We start from the raw sequence: 25,539 nt of genomic DNA, 5'->3' as shown, positions 1-25,539 counted from the left end.
CGTTCCTTGCAGCATAATCTTAGCCTGCCCTAAAATATGCTTAATTCTTGCATGAATTTTTGGGGGGTTAAGCACATACTGTAAGTGTGCTTCTGACAAAACCAAAATGCTCATGTTGTTGTAAATCAGAATATTTTTCTGTTTTCACTGTCTTTGTAGTTGTATCATTGTTTTTATTATATGTTAGCACTTTGTTGAAATGAACTGGTTATATAAAGTTGTATTGTAAAATAAAGTAAATTATTAAATTAATAAGTTAAATTAAAAAGTAAATTAATAAGTAAATTAGGTAAATTCAAAAACACCCAATCTGATCCCATACCTTTATATAAAGAGAAACACTGTACCAAAAATGTATTACATGTCCAAAGTTTTATTGGTAGACTACTACAGCAGTTGACTGTGTACGACATGCTAGTGGAATCATTGTCATTGGTGACACGGAACAGTGAAGTGCACGCGGACAACTGGGCATGTGCAATTGCATCTCGTGTAGCGGGACATTTCAGATCTGAGAAGATTCTAACCACAGTGAATCGTTTTTTACTCGTGGCTGCCGAGAGTCCAGCTTCAGCAGGGCCGATACGGCCTCCTCTATCTTCGATAGCCATGCTCTCTGGAAAACAAACAGTATGCAAGTATAATTTTGAATATCAGGTGCACACCCTAGTAGCACTCATACTTTTCGTTTTGAATACAATACAGTAATTACTGAAACAAACCATCATCCATACTATCATCAGTGCAGTGACTGACAGCCAGGTAGCATAAATAACAGTCCAAAATATGCACAGATGAAGCTGAGCTGGTAAAGGGAGTCAAAACTATGTCAACAAATCCCCCGAAATAGTGTGTTGATGAATACAAATTGACAGAATGAAGAGAGTCTAGCTCATAATTGGAATCAATAAATATAAAGAAATTACCTTGGAAGACTCGGACACAGCCTGCAGGACAAACGCACCAATACACTGCTGGTAGCGGTTCTGGTGCGTAATTATAAAAGAATGAGGCAGCCCTGACGCTTTAAAAAAAAAAAAAAAAATACAACGATGAAATTATGTAAACCTCACAAGAAGTGCAGATGCATATCAACACTCTTGTTATTACTTGAGGCGTTGAGCTGATCGATGTTCCTTAGCCGGAGTCGGTCCAGAGAGATGGGCTGGTCGAGAACCGTGAAGGTGCACCCGTCCTTCAGCAGCTGGTCCAGCTCCAGGTTCTGCGTCAAACGCAGGGAGTTGGCTTCCGGTCCAATGGACCTCTGCATTCATACGCACCAGGAACATGTAGTTTTGTTTGGAACAGGCTTCAAGTAGTTAAGGAAGGAATTGTGGCCCGCAAACCGCTAATAGCATCACACTGGCATAGTATGTTTGTGGATGAATTGACACCTATGCACCTACACACCTTCTTGTTTCTCTTTATCTTGGTGATGAGCAGGAATTCATCAAAGAGGAACAGGTAGACGTCTATCTGCTTGGCGTTCTCTGGAGGAGAGCCAAAGAAGGATGGTGTGAGTGTGTTTACGGTGCTTGCCAAAATGCATCTGAGAAGCAGACTGGCAGACCTGTGAGCACCAGTTTGCCTTCATGCAGCAGACTTCTGTGAGAAATTAGATTCTCCAGCGTCACGGCCTTCAGCAGATGTTTCACAGTCTGAAGAAAGAGACGTGTTTCAGCTGGGAGTTGACATTTCAGAATGTCACAGGCGACCTCTTTTTTTTGCAGGCAAGAGCTTACAACAAAACGGTCTGAGAGGAAAAGCAATCCTCGTCCATCAACAAAACTGTAAAAGATGGATGGATGGATAGATAGATGGATAGATAGATACGACTGCCATCCGTTTGGCAGCACCGACCTCGGGAATGAAGGCCCGCTTGTCCCACTCCCACACAGGCAGCCACACCAGTGCGTCTCTCAGCTGCTTGACTTTCTGATAGTTGTCCAACCATTTCACCTTTCCCTCCAGGTCACCTTAGAGGGAAGACAATGTTACTATTCGTAGTACGTAATTACTTTTTTCTACTAGTAACAGGGTTCCAATTACACGGGAGGTTCCCACGAAGGTTACTTGAGCTGTCGCAAAGAAAAAAAACTCATCGCTTTTGTGCAAGAACCTTTCGCCAGAAGTGATGCGAAGCAAGGCTCCAGCAATAGCTTATGTCCCCTCGCCAAAGTTGCTCTTTTTAAACTTGTCATGATGGATTGTTTATGACTTTTCAAGCATGACTAAGCAATGTAAGGCAAGCAGCTGAATATAGCCAACTTCGTTCTTTAATCCGGCCGACTGAGTATTTACGTACATTATGAGTTCTGTTTGCTTTGTCTGGAGTGCGAGAAATTGACTCGCAAGTGAACTTTACAAAGTGAAAATAGATCTAACTTGTTTTAAACCTTAATATGACTGATATTTGAACGCAAATGGTGCAGCAACACATCCATCCATCCGAAGCATCGAATAAAAGGGCATATATTCCTTATCTGCCTCCAAAAAACTTTTACTCCAACTTTTCTGAGGCTTGGTTAATGGCAGTCATATTTCATTTCAATCATAAAATTGGTTACTAAACTCATTCAAGTTGGTCTACCACTGTCATGAGAACCAGATTCCAGTAGGTGGTGGTAATGCTGCGCTTCAAATTTACAGAGCTGCACAGCTTTAGAGTAGAAGAACGATTAGTGGGTAAATTCTGGTCAAATAAGGCTATGCGGTGAATGAGTGCCACAGTGTATTTTATAGTTGTAGAAATTTAAATAAATTATTTTGCAAACAATTTCTCAGTTTTACATTTGTAGTTGTACAAATTTCCTGAGCCATGTGTCAGTTTTCAAAGTCAAACGTGGCCCTTGGACACAAAAGTTGTCCCGCCCCTTCTTTGCCTGTCCTGCTGCACTTTGGTCCCATTTGAAAGCATTTTAAGCTTGTCCCAACACGTTGCCTGTCCATGGACGGACGGGTGTGACAGCGTGCTGATAGACTCGAGCCTACTGCACTTGATAAAAGAAATGCGTGCGGCTTTTCATTGTCTCAACACAAACTCGCTCTCCCAGATTCGAGTCAAGATCTGTAACGGCCGTGTCCCTGCATGTGGAACCGATTTCTGCTTTGTTCTAAGTGGCGGAAGAGGAGGACATGCTCACATATAGATATGTCCACTTGGTCCGCGACCGCCTGCAAATCCCTGCTCTCCTCGTCCGTGTGGAACCTCTTCGCGATGTTCCGTAGGAGCAGCGGGTAGCGGGTCAACCTCTGCAAAGGCGCCACCAGCAGGTCGCGCAGTCGCAACCTGCGGCACTGCTTGTTGCTCTCGCACCACTGGGTAACACGGAAGAGTGGAAGAAGCCATTTAAGAGCAGGATAAAGAGGTGATGCACGATGAAAATGAGAGCAAATATTAAGCAATAAAATGAGAACATAAGCAGGATGTTTGCGGCCTTCTTTTCAAGGTGCTGTCTGAATTATAATGCTTTATTGATCCCATTTGTGAGCTATGACGCACAAGCACAAGTGTTAAGTGCCCTCGTGTACCTTGACGTAAGACCCAAAGTCCTCTCTGGGTTTGAGGCTGTCCAGATAAAGCAAAGCTGTGGTGTAGTTAAGGCAATACTTCTGCAAGCAGTGGCATATGCTTTCCCGGAAAGCCTGCCAACAGATAGCAATGCCACATCAGCTGGTACATGACAGATAAATACATTATAAAAGCAGAGGTCACGTCCGTAGGACACAAAAATGTGACGGTCAATGAATCAGCAGTTAGACCCAAAAAAATATATATATATTCATACCCTCCCATATTAATGTCACTGAGCTGGAAATTAACTCATGAAAATCAGGCATTGCTTTGTTTGCAGAACAAGTGAATTAGTTTCATTCTTCGGAGCAACAATAATGGTCTGGATTTTAAAAAAAAAAAAAAAAACTAAGCGGGATCTTCAGATCTTTGTCATAGGTTGTGCAATATTGTGTAGTCAAGAAAGCTACGTTCACAATATTCTAATTGATTTGTGTGTGTCTATTGAAGCTTTCTCGCCACCAGCAGCTTGATGTGTCATGGAATGTTCTGTGGTTCATCACAGCCGAGTGTTTGCACGCAAAGCTACTAACTGCTGGCACACCGTTCCCTGTCCCTCCCTTGAATGCTGTGGCATTGTTGTCTGTCTGCACTGCCTGGCACACAATGTCAACTCAGCCAAGAGGTAACTGATGTATTGAATAGCTTCAATGACATCAAACCATTTAGGGAGAGGCCATGAGTCACTTTGCCAAGCCTTTCTTTCACTTGTGACTCAATGGGGGGCATGTTATTTGTCAACATGAACATTCAGCAGCCTATTCTGCTTATCAGAAGAAGAAAAATGGACACCCCATATCGGGGAATCAAAATGAAATATGGATGTGACATGTTTTGCTATTGCGCAAGAGGTGCACTGGAGTCTTACTTTGCTCAGCAGCTCCAGCAGAGTGGCTCGGTTACCATCGGTGATGTCCAGCGAGTCCTTGATGACGCGCAGCAGGTTGTTAAGGAAACCGAAGCTCACCTGCAAACAAAGACAGAGCGTGTAGAGCGTGTCCTCTTTTGCAGTAGTTCCCACCCTTTTTAGCATCACGGCCCGAATTACTGTCAGAAAATATTTTCACGGCCCGGAATACCACCAGTATACAGTGATCCCTCGCTACTTCCCGTTTCGTTTATCGCGGCTTCACTACATCGTGGATTTTTTTCCCCCAAATTAAAAAAACATTTAAAAGTCAAAATAAAACTTCGAAATTGAGGAAACGTGTCTAACCTTTAGGACAATGTAGTATTGCTCCAAATGTTCGTTTACATTCCTTTAGAAGTCCGTTTTCGTGTGTTAGCACGATCGCGAATTAGCATATTTCCGCTAACTCATTAGCCTGCCCAGTACTTGTTGTTGGTGACCGTACTTAGCGGATTTCACTTATCGCGGCTGGTTTTTAGAACCAATTATCTGCGATAAACGAGGGATTACTGTAATATAATAATAAACGTGAATCCACTGTGTATTTTATGCAACTTTACTTGCAACATAACATGATTAATGTTATGTTATGTTATGTTATGTTATGTACATATCACTGTTATTTATTCTTTCTTGTGTGGCCCGGTACTAAATGATCCACGGACCGGTCCAGGGGTTGGGGACCACTGCTCTCGTGACTAGGCCACTAAGACATCCTTCCTGTTGCATCAAGGCATTACGGTAGTACGTCTAGACATTTTGTTGCTGAGATGACAGGTGAGTATTATCATTTTTTGCAGGAGCAAAAGTCACGCAAGACACTTTGATACCGTGACGTTTGTGATGATTTATTGATGCAATGTACCCTGCCCTCGTGCTGTGTTTGCGTTAATACTCACCAGGCAAAGCTCACTGAGGTTTGCAAACAGCCTCCAGGCGTCAATATCAACCAGGCAGCTTCTCGTCTGAAGGTTAGCGAGTGTAGCCAAAAACACCTGAATGCAACAAAGGAGTCAGACAGACAATCGGCTTACAAAGACTCTTGTTACGCTCTTGTTTGTAAGCACAGACAACCAAAAGAGACTTCAGCAATGCAGAGGGAAAATGTAAAGAACAAAGTAGCAGGTTTCGGCTTTTTGTTTGAGTTTGCTGTGTTTATTTATGGTGCTGTGTGTGTGTTTCTACGCGCAGTAGGAGGCATTGTGTGGCGAAAAATCACCTCTTTGAGAACCATGAGCTGATCCAGGAAGTAAACACACTCGCTGGTGAAGAGTTCCCAGATGGCCTCTTGTCTTTTAAAGCTGGGAGGGTCAGGGCTGGCGCTCCACTGGGAGGACTGGTCCTGCAGGAACTCTGCTACAGAGTAGTCCTGCGCAGAAGTCACCACAAGGTATCAAGTTCGTGCAGAATGCTAAGTAATTAGCTTTAAGGTCGAGGGGAAAGTGAGAAAGGAGAGAAAGCACTTTATCGTTTGTATGTGTCAAACACTTATCACATGATAACATCTGTGATGTTCCTCCCACTATGCGGAGGCACTCAAGCGTGTGCAGTGTGTATTTAGTATATTTATATGCTGGATGGTTACCGCCTAGAAAATCAGGTTGTTGCACTACTTGTTATTTCAGGGTAGCACGCTCTACGTAGATTCTATTTGGATTAGAAATCTGAATGTGTTAGCATCTCAAATCGAATTCACGGAAAATCCCTCGCAGCACGATCAGACGTATTTACACAACAAATAGCGCGGCGCTTCAGGCGCTGCTGACGCAGACTGTTTCTCACCTTGTACTTTTGAAGGTCACAGTTCCTCCAGTCTTGGATTTGGGCTATTGAGAGATATCCTTCAATATCCGTCACCGTCGTGCCTGTTTGGGACTTCCCTTTAGTCTGAAAGTGAGAGAAGTATTTTCATTTTTTCAAAGGGTGTCATTGTGTGCGTGTGTGCGTGTCCTTGTCAACCAAACAAAAACTGTGCTAGCGTGCGACTGTGCGCATTCAGACCCAGTCTTGCATGATCAAAAATTCAACTAATCAATCTGGCTCAACTTTTACAGTGGGCATATGTCCAATGACTGCAAACTCACACTTTTCTGTAAGTGGAAAAAGGGATGAGGAACCATAATCTGCTTTGTGAAATGGGTCAGGGAACAATGTTGTAACCTCAACAAACACACACACACATGCACAAAAAAAAAAAAAAACACATCAAAAGAAACCAGCAGCAGCCGCTAATGCACAAGACTTACTGTGCTACGTCTTGAAAACCACTTTGACTTCTTTGTGTCTGCAAAAAAAAAAAAAAAAGCATAAATACAATAAATAAATACAATGACAAAAGGAGCTGGGAAGAACAGCTCAACAATTGGAAATAAAACAATGTGCTTTGGAGTTGGCCTGTTAGCGAGGTACTTAGTTTGATGGGATTGAAGACTGACAAGCATTGCTGGTAAAAATACAATCAAGCAATTGATGCATGATTGATGAGGAATATTTGAACTGATGTGCCATGACAAACCATTTGAAGTGAAAGTTATGCTGGGTATTCTGCCCACATGGTATGAAAAGGTACAGCATGTAATTTTGTTTTTTCTTTTTACCAGAAAAGTTGTCTAGTAAGTCAGCTGCTCCATTGGTTACAAACAGGTCCCCAGGTGAAACATCCAAGCCAGGTAAACTGACCACTACAGAACTCCGCCTTCTTTCTTCCAACCTGAAGTAAAAAAAAAAAAAAAAATGTTTCATGCCTTTGGATTAGTCTTGTAACATTTATCTAAGCAACGCCGATTTGAGCGAATACTTCCTGTACGTCAGAAGGAAATAACTAAATTCCATTTATGATTCTTCTTGAAATGCCAGTGAAATACCGTCTGCACTGTGCAGCAAATTGGTTATTTACAACCCATGCAGAGCAGAAATAAACACCATGGCACGTTTCTGCCCGTTTGACAGAAACCTTGTCAACACCTTGTCAATGTTTCAATGCCAAAAGAGGCACACTGTGATTGTGTGGCACGTTTAATCCTCTTGGTCTCTTTTCAGTGAGTTACCAGGGCAAGCAAAAAACACTGGGGAACTATTTTGCCCAAGGCAAAGTTAGCGTGCCGAAACCCCAATGCTGATCGCCAGTCAATTGCAGTCAGCAAGCCGATAGGTTGACTGTGCTAACAATTGGCCAACTATTGAAAGCTCTCGGTGGTTTTACTTCCACTTCAGAGCAACAGAAGTGATGAAAGCAGATAATTGCTTTTATTGTTCTGTGCACATTCTTATCAAAGTTACACACCCATTGTAAAGCACCACCTTACACGTTCATTACAATAAACAGGAGGAAGTACAAGAAAGAGGAATGATATTTGCCTCAACCTGTGATAACATGCAAAATAGCAGTACTTATTTTTTCCCTTCCTCGTAGCACACAATGAGCTCTGAGGTTCCATTTCTGGAAGTTGCTCGAGCTCAACTGTCAAACACCTACGTATGCCCGCAGGTGAGGATGGGAGGACTTGGTTTGTTGCATTCACCCTGGTTGAACTTTGGCAATGCAAACTGATCCTTTCAGGTAAAGTAAAAAGTGAGTGGGCAGGTGCACCTGAGGAGGACACAGACCTAATGAGATCGGAAAAAAGGGGGAGCCGACGCTAGCCACCCCGCAAACTAGGTCGGAGCTTGTGCGAGCGCTCCATTCCGCCGCATCCTCACAATGACGTGCTGTTGCTTTGAGGCCGCTCAGAAAGCCGTCTCTGTGTCCACTCAGGGCATTTGTGAAAATGGGTGCTTTGTTCCCCCGCTCAACAGGAGAAATAATGATGCACGGAAACAAAACTCTAGCGCCGCCAATGCCTTTGCGGGGCTCGGCCACTGGAAGAGAAGAGGCGTAGTGCCAGCGTGTAATTAAAGAGACAATAGCTGCCTAATTATCCAGACGGGGAACAACCCAGCTGCCCATTAGGGCCAGGATGGGTGTGGGTGGCAGTAAAGAGAAAACAGCATTAATGAGGGTTTGTCTAGTCCACAACATGACCATGGGACTCTCAAAACTTAACTGTGCTCCACTAACAAAGACATGAGTGACAAAGAATGCTCAATGGGGCTTCTTAAACCAGAGATCCCATCATCCTTGCTCACGGGTGCCCACTGACATAAGGCAAGGCCCCAAAGTGTCGGAACAAGATTAGGGTTTTTGTGCTGACATCCAGTCATAACACAGCCGGCCGCATCGTGACAATTTGAGACTATTCACAAGGAGGGAGGGAGGTGGGTGGGTGGGTGTGTTTGTGCATGCCTCATATTCAAAATGTTTTCCTCAAAAGGCGTGCGTGGATGATGTTGATGCATGCAAAAAACTTACCTATTAGGGCGTTGCTCTTTCTCCTGCAAAAACAAAATAATGCAGTCAGTGACAAATTTCAAGATCCAATTTAAATAGGCATTATGCCTTTGATTGTGTTTTACTACAGCTGCAATGATTAATCGACAACTAATCGATTATCAACTCAATCGATTACTTTTGATAATCATTTACGTGCCATTTTTTAATTTACAAATGATACAAATTATTCAAATTCAATTTTCTCAACAGTATAAATAATCTCAGATTTCTTTTGAGTTCCCTGATAGCAGACTGATTATCTTTGTATTGAGTCAAAATACAACAGTTGCTTTTATTTTGGAAACAATTGTGAAAATATTTGCCAATTTTTTGACATGTCACAGACCAAAATTATGACAATTCATTTGTTTGTGCATTTTATGCACTGTCAATTTGAAATGGCATGTTTTTCAACAGAAATTTGGACATTAAGATTTTTCTTCCAATTCATCAATTAATCAACAAAATAATCGACAAATTAAATCCATTCGTAAAATAATAATTTGTTGCAGCACTATAGTATAGGCTTTATATTCTTTCATTTTGGCTTTGGAATTAATACACTATTCACCGGAAGGAGGAAGGGGGGGGACTAAAGATTTACTCGGGCCTACACCAATGCTATGAGTCAAAACACAACGTTTTGTGAAAATCAGTCAAGTCGTTTTTTTTGAGGGGGGGGGGGCTAATCCTACAAACAGCAACAAAACCAGCCTTGGCAGAGGTTAAAAAAACACACGCGCTATAGCTTTGTCTTACAGTACACTGCATTCCACGAGCAATGCCGAGGGTTCTTCTTGCAAATGGCGCCATGATATCACTTTCAAAGACATTCAAATTTGAAACAGCGTTTTAAGTGGTCTCTCTGATTCAAAAGCCTCACGATATCTGAGGAGAATGCCAGTACTCTATTGAGAATGTGTTGTGTTGAATAGCAGGAGCTGATGAAAAGATCTCCTATTATCTTCTTCCATCGCTCAGTGACCCCTCCATTAATAGGTGACTGCCGACTGCCGTGAATGGGGGCCCTGGGAGAGCACTTCCCAGGCTTCGCCGGGCAGTGGGCTCCGTCCGAGCTGTCAGTGCATGTAACTGCTGATTCATTGCTTGTCAAAAGCTTGCACTGTGGATGACCACCGCAGGGGGCAAGCGAGAAAGAATGAGCCTGATAAGGAATGTGTAACAATTTAATTTACAGGCTGTGAATTAAAAGCCGTACCAGACTACACCACTCAGCGGCCTAGATTTATGGGTTGAATTTCCACAAATGCCACAAGGATATAGGCGATGGAAGTAAATGATGAGAGTTGACACTCTCCAGCTACATATTTCAAATGCAACATGCGTGTGACGTAATCTAATCAAAATACCCCAAGGGTTAAGAATTACAGCAGACGTCTCGGCCTCTTTTGAAGAAATAATACCAGCATGTTTTGAGGGGTTCCGTGCTTTCATGCAAATGAGCCAACATGGCTCCTTACCATGACGACTTGAGTGACACAGCCCGTACATTGCTTAGTATTATGTTAATTAGACCAATCTATGACGAAGTTTCTCACAGTCTCAGGAATGGCTAGCTCACTAAAAGTTTACTTAGTTGATGCAAAGGAAACATATAAAGTCACTCAACAATTTGTCCCCTCTATGGGAGACAAATCTCTCCAGCCAACGTCTATCTGGGTTCTGCAAAGACGTCCACGTCTCCATTAAGTGTCACAACTGGTGTATGCTTTAGTGTGATGCGGTAAAACCAATTCATGTGTTAAGTTGCTGATGATGATGTATAGCGATCTCAAAATTCAGCTTGCATTTCTCCAATTTAAAATGCTTTAAAAAAATATTTCTCACCTGCAGTGGCTTCCACTGCATTTTATTTTGGAAGAAACTGCATTTCAGACTAACTTCCTGCGCAGGGGGCACAACCTGCCAGAGTCTAGTTTGTCAGTTATGCGGAGATTCTTAAATACCTAACTGTACCTCACACATTAGTCAGGTGTCCCATGTAATGTATTGGTCAGAAAACCTTTTTTTTTCCCTTAAAATAACCCAAGATCTATCTATGCCAGTGACAGGTAGAACAATGACATTATCTCCAACTGGATGGGGGAATGGAGAATTAAGTGTTTAACTAAAGAGGCCAAGATTTTACACAAAATTCATTTGTGAGTAAACTGAAATGAGATTATAATTATTTCACTGTATTTATACTTTTTGTGATATTTGTTTGGAGTTGTGCTCGGAGATTTTTTTTTTATAATGTAAACTATGCACCTTGACTCAAAAGATTTGTAAAAGCTAGTCTTGAAGGGTGACTGGATTTAGTTTTTTCTTTTAACATAAACACCACTGCTCACCTGTAATTCACTATCAGGAAATCCAAAATCTTTCTTAACAGTAGGATGAGCACTGCGACACTGCGGCTTCATGGAAGCGATAGAATTGTCAAAGTTCTTTGATCTATATGATCTGGTTCTCTGTCGGCCACAGGACGAAATTGGCGGATGCTCATGACAGATCTCGCCACCAGACAGGAGGGGGCTGATGGCTAGGGGAGACTTTACTCTGTGTAAAGGTGATGACAAGCATGCAGCGGAGGGCTCCTCCTGGGTGATACCCATCCTCGCGGGATCCTGGGAGTCCAACACGGGACGCCTGGTGCTCCTCATCCTCCTCAAGGTGGGAGAGGTGGAGATGCGGCCGGGAGCCTGCCGGTCAAACTGGAAGAAAGGTGCTACCACGCCGTCATGATCGAGCAAAGGTGAATGCCTCAGCTTGGAGTGTGTCCGTGTCAGATCAATGTGCATTATCACCGGACTGCTGGTTTGACACTCCTTGTGCTCCGAAGGCCCCCGATCTGTTTGTGTCTCTGCATTTACCACTCCTGAAGTGACAACTTCATTTTCCGCCCATTCAATGTAACTCCAGCCCAACGTCTTTTCAACATTATGGTCGACAACTTGCTTCATTGTAGACATTTTAACCTCAAAGGCATCGTAGTGCAGCAGGCTTTCAGAAAGTGGAAGGGTTAGGGGTCTGGAAGCTTTGCTTCCTCTGACTGAAGGTCAGATCCTGGGGCATTCCAGCACAATTTACACCAAGATCCTGCCAGGGGAATGACAGAGAGAAGGAGGAGGGGGGCGTCAAATCCATACAGGCAAAACAGAAACAGTCTTAAGGCATAATAATCATCTGAAGAGGACGTGTTAACAGCACACAACATTGAGAATTCACACGCGCCTACGCTTCTTTTAACGAGTCTTAGAAACCGTGGGAGCTCGCTGAAGGCAACAAAGTGGATTACAGGGTTTATTCCATGTGACAATAGCACGACACAAAAGAGTCGCACACAGGGGTGCGCGATCGCGGTTAATAGTTCACGTATGTGAACGCTTCAGCGTCTTGTACTTCCATCGGTAGATAATTCATTATCGCGACTGTTGCCATGACTCTAACATTTTCATTGTTTTTCATTTAAAAGCGAGCCACTTGCTTTGGGCTCTTCCAGGAGGCAACAAAGGAACTCGACGACGTGTTTGCAACGTGAGAACACCTGCACCCGGCACACTAAAACTCAGTAAAGTGGAACAAAGTCAGGTGTACTTACATGCGTGGAACGGAACGGCTGAGACGCGAACCAAGGGCGGCCGGCGGGGGCAAGAGAAGCGTGACCGGGGGAGGGAGTGCGTCCTGATAGGCTGGTGCAGCTGGAAAGCCGGATCGAATAGACGGAATAAAATGCCCCGAAATGAATTAAACAAAATAAAATAGACTGTGTGTCTGAGATCGTCTGTCAAACGAAACGACCACGTGAAAAGTGAAGAAGCTGGTGCTATGCACTACATGGGGGCGTGGAGACTTTGGCAAGGCAAAGTTTAGGTGCGTCTGTGCACCGCCCGTATTGAATCATCAGAATTTCACGACAGACTTGATTGTTTGCTTTGCCAATTATGTACAAACCTTTAATTAGTTTTATGGTTGTATAATATTTTTTTTACTGGCACAACGTTCCTTTTATCCAATGGAAATTATTTTTAAGAGACACTACTGGGAGCTGCAGTGATAGTTAAAACCATACTTTTACAAGCATAAAAAAAAAGCTTGTTCGCTGGTTTAAACAACGGACGGTTGTTTTTATTCAAACACGTTCAGCAGGTGGATCACCTGTTTGTGTACAGTATGAACACTAGAGGGCGACGTAGATCAAATATTAAGACCTAGTAGTGCAGTGCTGTTCACTTGAGGGCTTGAGTGGCTTGATGTCCAGCGCCGCCTAAAGTAAATGGATAAGCATCAGCATCAACATCTTTTTTTTTTTTTTTTCATCACAAAGGATTCATTCCTCTCCATCCAGGTCTATCTTCTATTATACCGTTGTTCCTTCATGTCTATCAACCATCTATTAGCTCTCTTTTCTGGCAGATCCATTCTAAACCTTCTGCCATTATCTCTCTTCTGAATGTGTCCTAACAATCGAAGTCTGGTCTCTATAATTTTACAACCTTTGACCCGGTAGCTCCGAGAATCTCATCATCAACAGCAGCCTAGCCTTATAAACCTTTGCTTTTGTAAGTCCAATCTTTTGGCAATTTGAGATATATTGCTTCCTCGGAAATGAGTGTAAGCATTTTATTTTACATTCTAAAATATATTTTATTTTCTCAGTCCCCCTGTGTATCAGTCAAACCCCCTTTTAGCAACAGGGGAGACAAAATAATCCTGGAGCCTGTCACTGCTGTGTCTGTACTAACAAACTGATGCTCTTCGCCCTTCTTTCATGATGTTTTTTTAATTGACTAGAAACAAATCTACAGCAGAGACTTCTTGGTGTATATGAAACTCCAGGCAGAGAAGACGTTCAACCCCCTCATGACCAGACTACAAATGAAGCCACCGCTTTACAAATGAACCTTTCACTCCGCCTTCAATTGCACTTGCAAAAACAGCAATTCATCACCAAGCCACTAAAATTACACTTTCAATTAGTGTGAAGTCACAATTTGACAAAATGATATGTTAAGATATGGTGTATTGTGTTTTCAAACCACTCATTTATTCTGCTTGCTTTTCAAGCACAATAAGTTATGATGCTCCTGTTTCTTTTTACAACTAATGTTTGACTTTTTCAGAGCTCTACAACTCACATTTACTTTAATTGATCAACGCTGTTGATCAGTTGTTGATCAATTTCCAGTCATTCAAAAAATGATTGTTGATAGTGACAGCTTTTCTTGCTTGCAGCTGTTTTTGCAAGCTAGATGGTGCTTCCCGAGCTTTCAATGTAAAAGTAGTGTTATAGTAACAAGATATGAAAAGCACAGAAACAGAAATCAGATAGTTTGGACATTTTAAAGTTAAAATAGCTCTGATGGATTAAATGATTATCAAACCACAGACAATTTATCTGTGAGCCCCGATTTGGGGTTCTCCCGAGCAGCTGAGATCAGTCCGAGCACACCACACATGATAGGATTCGCTGCTACGATTATCCTTCGAGCAATTCCGAAAATGGGGGCCAACCTCTGATTGACAAACAAACAAACTTACAGGTGCAGTTCATTTGTTTTAGTTATTGTCATTAAATTATTTTGCCTTTTGTGTTAGCCAGTTTACAACATAAGCAAAGGAAAACACTGTTTAATGGCATGTCTAGTGTTTTTTTTTCATCTCAGTACAATGCAAGTTAATTAAATAGTTAAATTATTTTGTAAGCAGGGAAGTATTTTATTATTTTGTCAAGTTATCCAAATTAATAGCTATCTAATATAATTGATAGCAACAATTGTTATTGTTTCATAGGTCAGGGATTGTCAACCTGTGGTCCGCGGCTCTCTAGTGGTCCGTAGCGGTATTGCAGGTGGTCTGCGAAATTGGAAATGGAAAATAATTGTGACATTTTTAAAAATAAAATGGGTTCATTATTTGGACTTGATTTATTTTCCAGCTAATTTTGTGAATCATTTACCCATCCAAATCATGGCTGAGATTCCCAAAATAGACATACAGATGCAAATAAATAACCTGCATAGGTCTATCCTCCTTCGGTATCACCAAAGCAGTGTTCTTTTCTTTTCTTTTTGAATACTCTTGCGCCTAGGGACAGTGTGAGTAACTATACCAGCTCTGATTTCAAATGTCTGTCTATGATCCATTGAAAAGAAACGACGCGTGTTGTAGTGAGAGGGCTTGGTGTTAAGGAGAACCGAGCGGAATTTGCTCAGAGGCCTGACAGCAGCAGTCTCCGCCCCCTTGAAGTGGATGTGAAAAGCAGATCTCTGCCACTCTGACATACAGGAAGAAGTTCAATAAGGCTGACAGAAGACGCCACTTCGTTTGCAAGACATTGGCACGTCCTTTGCTCTACTTGAATGGGCCAGCTGATCAAGTCGAACATGAAGAGGGAATGTTGATGATCTGGACGAGCGCTGTGTAACGCGTGGATTACTTCAAGCAAAGACGTGTGGGGGGCAATGGGAGAAGTTTGAAGCAGATCATCACGTCTCCAAAATGTCAGACAACAGATCCAGTTTCCTTCACATTGGAGACATCGTGTCTCTCTACGCGGAAGGCTCGGTCAACGGCTTCATAAGTACTTTGGGGTACGTCGCTCCTCGTCGTTCCCTGTCTCTTTCAAACTCCGCAATCTGGATTTAACTCCAGTACTTCCACGTGTGTTTGTATGTCTCGCTCTCTTTTTGCACTCCCACCCCGCTCTTTCTCGCAAAATCACACAAATATGTAAATGTGAAACCACAGTCGCTTGACGCAACTGTAACAGGTATGCAAAGCAGGAAGTCAAGTGCAAACGATTACGATCAACTTTCTTTTCCTTTTTGGCTCAGTCCCATTGAGGAGGAAGTGGCGCTTACCAGTGCCATGCTTCTTGCATACTTCAAAACTCCCCACTTGAATGACATGATCATCAGCAGTCAACTCTAAAACAATGCAGGGTGGAGACTGGACACTCATGACACTTTACTCGTGACGTTTTCAATATTAGAGCAGTTATTTTTTATAACATCACAATGCTCTTTTTATATGGAAAGAATACTGGGTTCGCAACCACTTGCCAAGAGAACTACATCCAATACAAAGCTTGAAAAAATAACACTAGGAATAGGCAAGTGCATATCAGGTGTCAGTATGGGTTGATAGGGGACTTATTTCAAGGTATCGGAACCTTGTGAAGTACTCTGATACCAGCCACTGATCCATAAGGCAAAAAAAAAAAAGTGTTATAAAAGAAAAAGTGTTCCATACCTGTGGTTGCGACTATATTTGAGCTGTTTGACGCATTGATATGTATCAACATGTGTGTCAGAAAGACGCAATTATCTGTCAATTTTGGACATTTTATGCATCATAAATAACAAAAGTATTAATACTTGGCATTAGTAATGGTGAACATACTCATATTGGTCTGCAAAAAAAAAGTGGTTTTGCACAAACCTACGTGTTACCACAAAATGCAATCTTTACATAGAACGTTTCCTCATCTTTGTTTAGCAATTTAAAATAATGTTTTCCAACACTTTTTGAGCCAAGTGCCATATTTATCGAAAGGAAAAATATTCTGGTCATATACTAAAATAAAATAATCCCACATCAATTTATTCGAGTTTACTGATTCTATGTGTCTGTTAAATTCAACACAATCTCTCATTCCGCCATATGAATGCAACAGGTGGATACGGAGGTCAGTTGTACCTTTTGCCATCTAGTGGAAGAACATTTAATTTGCGTAGCATGTCACATGTTGCTGGCAGAGATAGATGAACAAACAAATATAATCGAAAAATGTTCTGACCACTTTGGACCACATACCACGTGACAGCCTTTTTTGCTGCTCTCCCGTATCGGTGTGAAAACAACACTGTGCAGGTCACTGCTATCTTGGAAAAATATTCATGCTAGGCCTAAACCAATCAAAAACATATTTACATCACAGTATGTGAATACCATGAATAGGGCTGTGGAATATATTGAAGAAATATCGATCACGATATTGGCTCAAGCAATATGCATATCACAAAGACGTGCAAAAAGTTTATTTTGGAATTGTATGCATCTAGCTGAATTTGACCAGTCAGACGCAAACTTAAATGTGCATCGCCATCCAATTGTTGAATATTATTTTGGCTAAAATGCATTGAGCTTGCTTATTTTGCATAATCACATATGCATGTCTTTTTCTTCATTCTTTCTAATATCGAGCTGGCTACAAAAACTGAGTATTGGTCGTTTGTCTTTGAGATAATATGAAAAATACAGTAAACTTAGGAAACACCCATCTTAAGTCTTTTGGCTAGTTCTCAGTTGTTCCTGTCTACTTATTTCAATTATTAGTCGTGATTGACTATGAACGGAAGTGAAACGATTAATCAATCAATCGACAACTAATAGATAATCATAACAAACATAATATTGAATGTTTTAAGAGATTGAGTGGTGGTTTGTTTTTCAACATTGTTCTTTCACCAAGTGGTGCTGCCATGGAGCATTAGCTCCAAATTTCCAGCTGCTATGAGCACCAGAGAAAAAAAATGTTGGTTTAGCAATTTAATTCCAGTAATCTGATTGCACACCAAACGTTTTGTTGAATCATTTTTGTGAACAGGTAAAAGGCGCATCACTCCTACAATGCATTATCTCAATCAATGTGTCATTTTTCAGTCTGCTCGTGACATCGTATTCAAGGTGTAGTGGTTCAATGGACACATAGTATAAGCAAAATAAGCAAGATCAACTAGTTGAAGAATGACTTTGCCCCACCCTCTCTTTCTCAATCGTGCCTTCTTTGTTCCTCAAAACAGTTTTTTAAAACCAGATTTTCTAGCCATTTGCTCTTCTTTTAATTTGAAATGTGATGTTTGTATTTGGCATTTGCTTTTGTTGTGTTCTTTATCATTTGGGTCCTGGGAGGGAACCACATTTCTAATTTAGCTCTTTTAAAAAAACTTATTTAAAAATGTAAATTTAAAATGAAAATGTTCTACACTATTTAGGTATTCAATATGGAATTTCACAGAGAAGGCTCCTAATATTGAATAACACCGATGTTAATGCAAACAGATAAACAGTAAATATAAAAGTGTCCATGATTTGATTGTATGGCTAAGCAGTAAAATAAATTTCCCAAACAAGAGCTCTTACTTAACCCATTGAGGCAAAGAGCCCAACCCCTGTGAGCACACTTTAAGGTGAGCTGGGTGTAGTGCCTTTGTTTGCATTGGTTAACATGAAATCTCTTCACCCCTTACACACCTTTACAGTCCAAACAACCAGAAGCCAGAAGGTTATTAGAAGTTGACCCGGAGCCATCTGGCCAGATTCATCTGAGCCTTTTCCAACTTGGATTTTGTTCTCTAATTTGATGCTGTCATCCTTCAGTGTTGTGATAGCTGCCTTTGTGCCACAGTCTGAACCTGACAGAAACAGACAGAATGACAAAGGTGGTAGCAATTGTCAGCGGCTCCTAAATCATCATTTAAAAAAAAAAAAAAAACATTCTAAGCTGCCACAAGTGTAAAGCTAAGCCTTGTTAAAATATGAGAGTTACTCTCTTTTGGTCTTCTTTAAAGAAAGCACTTTGTTGGGGTTTCCTCTTTTTACAATCATAAATATGCTCAGAAGTAATTCATCCTGTTTAAGGTGCAAGGTAGTGTGATGACGATTGTCCCCAATTTAACTTTTCTGGAATGTTTTGGTCATGTTGTTTTGATCTGAATAGAATTTTGCTTTTACTGGTGCCAGACTTTCTTTTATTTTTTTCTTTGCTGCATGCTGTAAGTCTTCTAAGTTTGTCATTGGTGCTCTACTTCATCAACAGGTTGAAGCATGCAACAGCAGGCCTGTGTGGTGTAAAATATTCTCCACGTGCAATGTGTTTCTTCTCTGCTCCCTTCTTTTTCCTTGACACAACTCTGAATATTTTTCAGTTCTCCCTTTTGGTCTTCTTTAAAGAAAGCACTTTGTTGGGGTTTCCTCTTTTTACAATCATAAATATGCTCAGAAGTAATTCATCCTGTTTAAGGTGCAAGGTAGTGTGATGACGATTGTCCCCAATTTAACTTTTCTGGAATGTTTTGGTCATGTTGATTTTGATCTGAATAGAATTTTGCTTTTACTGGTGCCAGACTTTCTTTTATTTTTTTCTTTGCTGCATGCTGTAAGTCTTCTAAGTTTGTCATTGGTGCTCTACTTCATCAACAGGTTGAAGCATGCAACAGCAGGCCTGTGTGGTGTAAAATATTCTCGCAATGTGTTTCTTCTTTGCTCCCTTCTTTTTCCTTGACACAACTCTAAATATTTTTCAGTTCTCCCTTTTCTATCTTGTTTCACTGCATTTAACGCCGTCTTCTGGGCTATAATTAGCTCTTGTGTGTCCAGCCTGGTTTCTTTATCTGTGGTTCATGGTTAACCCAGTTACAGAGCAAACCGGACACACTGATTGCGATCGTCAAAGCTCCTCCTCTGTACTCCTTTCTCTGTGGATATGCGTTATTTCTTTGTGAGCTTTTGGCACTTTACTGTTCCCTTATGGAAGTCATGGAATGAATAAGAGAGAGCCGTGCTTAGTGAAGCAGTTTGCAGCATTGTATGAATTGGGTGAATTGTGCTTTGCATTGCAGCGGAATGAGTGGTTTTGCTTGTTCAGAGGGCCATTATGACTGTCAACCCAAATAAATGTATGAGCACCTCATATTATATACAGTATAAGCTACAAAACAAACTGACAAATAAATCGTTTTCAAAACAGTAAAAGCTACAAAACAAATTGACAAATAACTCGTTCTCAAATCAGATGAGTAAAAGTTGGTCAAATATTTAAAAAAAAAAAAAGATATTAAAAGTGAAGACAATTTGCAATATTACTAATGACACACGAATTGATGCACAATTTGTCTTCGCGGGCCACATAAAATGATGTGGCGGGCCGTATCTGGCCCCCCGGGCCTTGAGTTTGACACATGTGATGTAGAGAATGGCATAATAAGCTGCTAAGCAATTAAGAATTCAGTTAGTTGTGTGCAATTATGTAATTGTTTATTAGTGGGCTATCATGGGCTAATCATTTTGAGCCTGTATACTTCGTATTGCACATTCTTTTTGGATGATTAATAGTCCGTGAGTTTCTTTTTTGTGTCTGCATACTTGGCTGTCCCTCCCGCCATTGTGTGGTAAATGTCATGCACTCCTGCTAAATGCAACAGCAATGCTTTTAGCCTAGCATCTCCATCTATGTTCATGGCAGTGGTATAGTTTTCAAACCTTTGATTGATGGGATAAATATGGGCTTCTTGATTGCAACCTGCAGCGATTCTATTCATTCAGTCTCAACTTGTTTTGCTCTGTAAAGAACTTAGAACTTAGTACTCTCATTTATGTAATTTATTTTCTTAGCGTCATTATCGATAAAAAAAAATTGTTAAACGTCTACTCGCTACATGAGCTGTATGAGCTAAATGTTTATTGTTTTGTTCAATGAATTTTGTGCGGGTTTAGAACTGCAGTTCATCAAACTGTCATAAGTCATACACCAGCAGTTAAATAAAATACTCACTATAAATCTCAATTTACAGCATGTACAGTCATCAAAGCAAACTAAAGCTTATCGCCATTGCCAGGGCATTAATGTTATACTTTTTGTTCTATAAAATCAAATCAAAAATGATGATGCTGCCAACAATTGTAATTTGTTATCTGACCAGACTACAAACACAATATTTAATGCAACATTTCTAAATCAATACCACTTTACACATTTTTAAATGGCTACCCCTTTGACCCTTGACACAGCTCATGAGTGCAGGAGTGTCTAGAATTGTAGCCCAGTCATTAGCAATGTTGACTTTCTAATCAACACTGAACAGTTTCCTCTCGTGGCAACATCCCACTGTTGCTCGCTTTAGTAGCCTTCAATGGACGAACAAGAACTATGCACCCGCTTGATAACGGAGAGCAAAAATATGTCAACGCCAGGCACGCACTTTCATGGCTAATGTACAATAATAATAGCCGCAAGGACACCAGTAACGATGTCGATTGCACTTCTTTCGCTCTTTTTTTGCAGTCTTGTCGATGACAGGTGTGTAGTCCAGCCCGATGAAGGAGACTTGGCAGACCCTCCCAAAAAGTTCAGAGGTACGTGGAATTGATCTCACTCATAAAAATCACTCGGGATGCACCATGTGCTTCTGTGAGTGCTTTTTATGTGTCACTGGTGATGTTTTGTTGCATTTAGCTGACTCTTCTGGCCTCTGCTGGGTAAACAAACATGACCTCCAACTAAAGTACACTTTTGCCATAATCAAAGGCAAGTAACACCAGCATGCCTGACTGCTTTGTTCGTTTGCTTTACAGATTGCCTCTTCAGGGTGTGTCCCATGAACAGGTACTCTGCCCAGAAGCAATTTTGGAAGGCAAAACAAGGGAAACAAGGGAACAACACACAAGCAGACTTATTCAAGAAATTACAGGTTAAACTGCAGGCAGCCCACATCATCCGTTAAATATCTTATATGCATGCCTTATAACGAATCCTCAAATGTTGTTGCTTCCCAGCATGCATCAGAGCTTGAGCAGAAGCAGAATGAATCTGAAAACAAGAAGCTCCTTGGAGAAGTTGTCAAGTACAGTAATGTTGTCCAGGTACAGTCAGTCTGCAATTCAAGTTGTCCTTCACTCCACAACCTGCTTGTCTTTATCGTGTTAATCGTGGCTTGTCACTATAGTTGCAATCGGCTCCAGTAATCATTCCTCATGTATGTAATTGAATTGCTTTAATTTAATAAGGGCAGGTTGTGCTTTAACTGGTTTTCCATGGAATTGAGATTTGACATTATACTGTCAGCCTGTGAACGTGCCTAATTCCTGCCTCTCAGCTCCTGCACATCAAGAGTAACAAGTACTTGACGGTAAACAAGCGTCTCCCTGCCTTGCTGGAAAAAAATGCCATGCGAGTTTCTCTGGACCCGGCTGGGAACGAGGGCTCCTGGTTCTACATTCAGCCTTTCTGGAAGCTGCGCAGCGAAGGAGACAATGTAGGTGCCCATCTGCTCGCGCTTGTCATTTCTACAGACACTAACAATACGCCCAAATGGAAACTCTCGCTGTCTTCTAGACTGTCCCGTTCCATTGACTTTTCTTATTTTGTCCCTCTTCTCTGGCTTTAGCATCCTGTGGTTAAAGGTATTGCTCTTGTTTGTGCATGACCATTGATCTTTAGTGGCTGAGATCGGAAGAAGCATGATTAGACAGGTTTTCTTGCCACTCTAATCCATTTGTCACTAGTTATGCTTCACTTTGTTGTAAATACACCAGCGCAGAAATATAAAACTGCATTCAAAACCACAGTGTGCTTGAGAGTTGATAGCATGATTTTTTTTTTTTTTAAGTTCTCCAATTAAAGAAAAACACCAAATGCAATGATTTGCAAATCCTTGTACACTCCTCCATTAGTTAGGTTTTACTGATATGTAAAGCTATTTTTTAGATACAATATATCGTACACTGCAGCTGGGGCAGGCTCCAGCTTCTCGTGACCCTGCAGGATAGATAATGCAATGGTGAGGATACTTTAAAAAAAAAAAAAAAAAAAAAAGGCAACAAATTCTTATGCAAAGGGCACTAATGGAGAACTCGATATAATAGGATAAGGTTGAAAATAATGTTAGTTACAGTTTGCCAAGAACATTTGATATTCTGCTGCTCCACAATCTATATAATATTGTCAAATGATTCTGATATTTATTATTATCCCTGCTGTTCCTTTACTCTTATATTGTATGTATTTATGACATAGCGCTGGAGAGCATGAGCTGTGACACCCCATATGCTGCACTCATGTCCACGTCGCTGGGTTGGACATACTCGTACAAACATACTGACATAGTGTTTGCAGTGTGCATGTCTTTAGTTTACCCTCTTGCACACATCACCTTAAAAATGGGAGCGGGTGGGATGTTTTCAGGCCTTTGCATGGAGAAACATTGGCCGTCGTTTACGTTGGGATGTTTCAAACAAATTTTCTGTTGAAAAACGAGTGTCTCCAATTTGATTATAAAGGTGGTGCTTGGAGACAAGGTGGTGCTGATGCCAGTGAATGCGGGGCAGCCTCTTCATGCCAGTAATATCGAACTGCTAGACAACCCTGGCTGCAAAGAGGTGGGACCAGGATTCTACGAACTTTGCAAGTTTGGCTGGGGGTCACCTGCTCACCTCTGCTTGGTGTTGCAGGTTAATGCGGTCAGCTGCAGCACAAGCTGGAAGGTCACATTATTCATGAAGTTTAGTGACTACAAGGAAGACATCCTGAAAGGGGTTTGTTCTATTAGTGCCATTTGTGTGTGTGTGTGTGGATTTTAATGAAACTGTTTGAATGTATGTGCTTAAGAATAGTGTGCTATGTCATGTATGTGTGTGCCTTCTCCCAGGGAGATGTGGTTAGGCTCTTCCACGCGGAGCAGGAGAAGTTTCTGACCTGTGACGACTACAAGAAAAAACAGCATGTCTTCCTGCGTACCACATTGCGACAGTCTGCCACCTCTGCCACCAGCTCCAAAGCTCTCTGGGAAGTGGAGGTAAAACATAAATAGATCAAGTTTTAAAAAAAAAAAAAAAAATCACGATTTAGTATTTTAACTTGTGTGGCCAGCTAGTACTTGCTTTTTCTAGCTTTATAAAGAATTTGTTGTTTATCACCCCACATTTCAATTCTATCTTTACTTGTAGTGGAATTTCCTCAGTTTCAGGATAAAGTCATTTGCCACAATTTACTTGATTTACAAATCCAGCCACAAAAGCCAAATGACTGTCAATCACGGTGCCATTCTAAATATCTACATCCAGCAAAGCCTTGTATTTACAATAGCATGTAGATTATAGGCTGCCAACATCAGGATCTAATATGATCGTACTCTCTTGGTCCGCTAGTTCAGTGTTGATTTGTTTTTTTTGTTTTTTTAATGCTCTGAGGCCACAGTTACTACGCCTACTTATAGACTATATGTGCATAAACTATATTCACTGCACATTGTAAGTCTTGATTTTAGCATTGGCATTCACTGTGAGTTGGATTTTAAAAACAGCACTAAAATTTAGCATGGACTCTATTTTGACCAGGATGAAAGTCTGGCATCCTGCCACAACAAATGTAATTTACAATGGAAACAAAACTTGATGATTCTCTCTGGATTTTCTCATGCTTCTCTGTTTTTCTTTCTTGTTTTCATACCCACCCCCTCTTTCCAGGTTGTAAACTATGACCCCTGCAGAGGTGGGGCTGGTCATTGGAACAGTTTCTTTCGATTCAAGCACCTCGCTACTGGCAATTACCTCGCAGCGGAGGTGAGGCGAACATACTTTTGTTTTTTTGTTTTAGAACATAGCAAAGGAATGACCAATAAAGTGGTATTGTTTTTTTATTACTTACTGCAAAGTATCATACTGGATAATTAAATCCAACTATACATCTTTAGTTTTTATTGTTTTTGTTTTTTTTCTCATTATGTTAGTAACTTTTGTTAACCTTGTGTAAGCAATCTTAAGTAGGATGATACTGTGCTGTAGGTGGCAGTGTTTCCTTTGGTACAGGCAGCGTCCAGTCTTTACTGTAGTTTTGCTTAATGTTTAGTCTTAACCAAGTTAAGATAAGAAATGTCTTCCCTTGAAGTCACTTTTCATTTTTCTTTCTCTGCAGGAAAACCCTGAATTCAAAGTCGAATCATTGGAGCCTAAAGGAGAGGTAGGTTTGTCCCATGATGACATTGAGCTTCAAAATAGCATACGAGTAATCTCAACCTTGCACCATGCTGGTAATTTATGGAAAAGGAGTTTGGACACTTTATAGATAACGTCGGACCGCAAGAGAATGAGTCATGAGAAGAAGTTGTTTCTCTTAACTCCAGGTCCCCCCTCTGTCTCGTTATGCAATTTTGCACGCTCTCACAACACGCACGCGCACGCACACTACTCCTATTCTATAGCTAGATTCTTAAGCCCCTAGCTACCTTGCCCATTTGTATTCAGGCAGTGAGCACACACACAAACTGTCTCACCCTCACACACTTTTTTTTATGCCCACGCTGAATTTCAGACACACAGGGGGCTCCTTACATAACGTCTGGGTGTGTGTGTGGTGGCGGCGGGGGTACTCTGTGAAATGGGTGGGAAGGGTAGAAGACGTGCTGTCTGCTCCGCTCTGCTCGTCTGTGATAAGCTGAGGGGGTGAGTCACCAGTGGACTTGGTGGGGGTTTGGGGGTGTCGGTGTATCGAAGCTGTGTAAAGACACCTCCCTTCCTATTAACATGCAAAGAGCAGTAAGGTGGAGTTAACTCATTAACGTCTGCATGCTAATACTTCTTCAGTATGAGCAACTTTCCATATCACTGCCTTCTTAAAATAATAGCGCAAGTCATTTCTTGACCATCAAATACTGATGAAATCATATTCGTTCATAATTTTATTGATAAACATGATAGGAATGTGTATGTGTATAACTAATTGTATATAACGAATGATGTACCCGATTTTAAAAGGGGGGTCTAGCATCCTGAGATGTTTAAGACAAAGAAAATATTTTTTTTTGCAAATATGACAATATGCAAATTTCTTAGCCTTCGCTTAGATTCTGACAGCAGCTGTCTAATGTTCAAGAGCAGATTTAGAGTTGGCTTATCAGTAACTGC

General features: G+C 41.2%; 2 protein-coding genes across 2 annotated transcripts in view; one reads left to right on the top strand and one right to left on the bottom strand.

Annotated features, from left to right (window-relative positions):
* Positions 1-353: 353 nt before the first annotated feature.
* Positions 354-12,732, bottom strand: plekhg7 (pleckstrin homology domain containing, family G (with RhoGef domain) member 7). Its single transcript, XM_049724382.2, has 17 exons — positions 12,458-12,732; positions 11,208-11,955; positions 8,833-8,855; positions 7,082-7,194; positions 6,731-6,768; positions 6,267-6,371; positions 5,704-5,853; positions 5,384-5,479; positions 4,443-4,541; positions 3,532-3,645; positions 3,144-3,318; positions 1,861-1,976; positions 1,571-1,658; positions 1,411-1,490; positions 1,111-1,264; positions 927-1,024; positions 354-616 (listed from the first exon to the last, which is right to left on the bottom strand). Exons 2-17 carry the CDS (start codon positions 11,826-11,828, stop codon positions 506-508), a joined length of 2,181 nt encoding a protein of 726 aa, XP_049580339.1. The 5' UTR covers positions 11,829-11,955; positions 12,458-12,732; the 3' UTR covers positions 354-505.
* Positions 12,733-15,108: 2,376 nt separating this feature from the next.
* Positions 15,109-25,539, top strand: part of itpr2 (inositol 1,4,5-trisphosphate receptor, type 2) — a 45,164-nt gene continuing 34,733 nt past the window's right edge. The window contains exons 1-10 of the mRNA XM_049724377.1: positions 15,109-15,449; positions 20,924-20,994; positions 21,214-21,329; positions 21,415-21,501; positions 21,735-21,893; positions 22,918-23,016; positions 23,089-23,172; positions 23,286-23,432; positions 24,103-24,198; positions 24,551-24,595. Of these exons, the coding sequence (XP_049580334.1) occupies positions 15,358-15,449; positions 20,924-20,994; positions 21,214-21,329; positions 21,415-21,501; positions 21,735-21,893; positions 22,918-23,016; positions 23,089-23,172; positions 23,286-23,432; positions 24,103-24,198; positions 24,551-24,595 (996 nt within the window). The 5' untranslated portion in view covers positions 15,109-15,357. The remainder of the gene's footprint in view (positions 15,450-20,923; positions 20,995-21,213; positions 21,330-21,414; positions 21,502-21,734; positions 21,894-22,917; positions 23,017-23,088; positions 23,173-23,285; positions 23,433-24,102; positions 24,199-24,550; positions 24,596-25,539) is intronic.

This window comes from Syngnathus scovelli, chromosome 6 (assembly GCF_024217435.2).
Source record: "Syngnathus scovelli strain Florida chromosome 6, RoL_Ssco_1.2, whole genome shotgun sequence".
NCBI lineage: Eukaryota > Metazoa > Chordata > Actinopteri > Syngnathiformes > Syngnathidae > Syngnathus > Syngnathus scovelli.
This window is presented reverse-complemented; position numbering and strand designations above follow the sequence as displayed.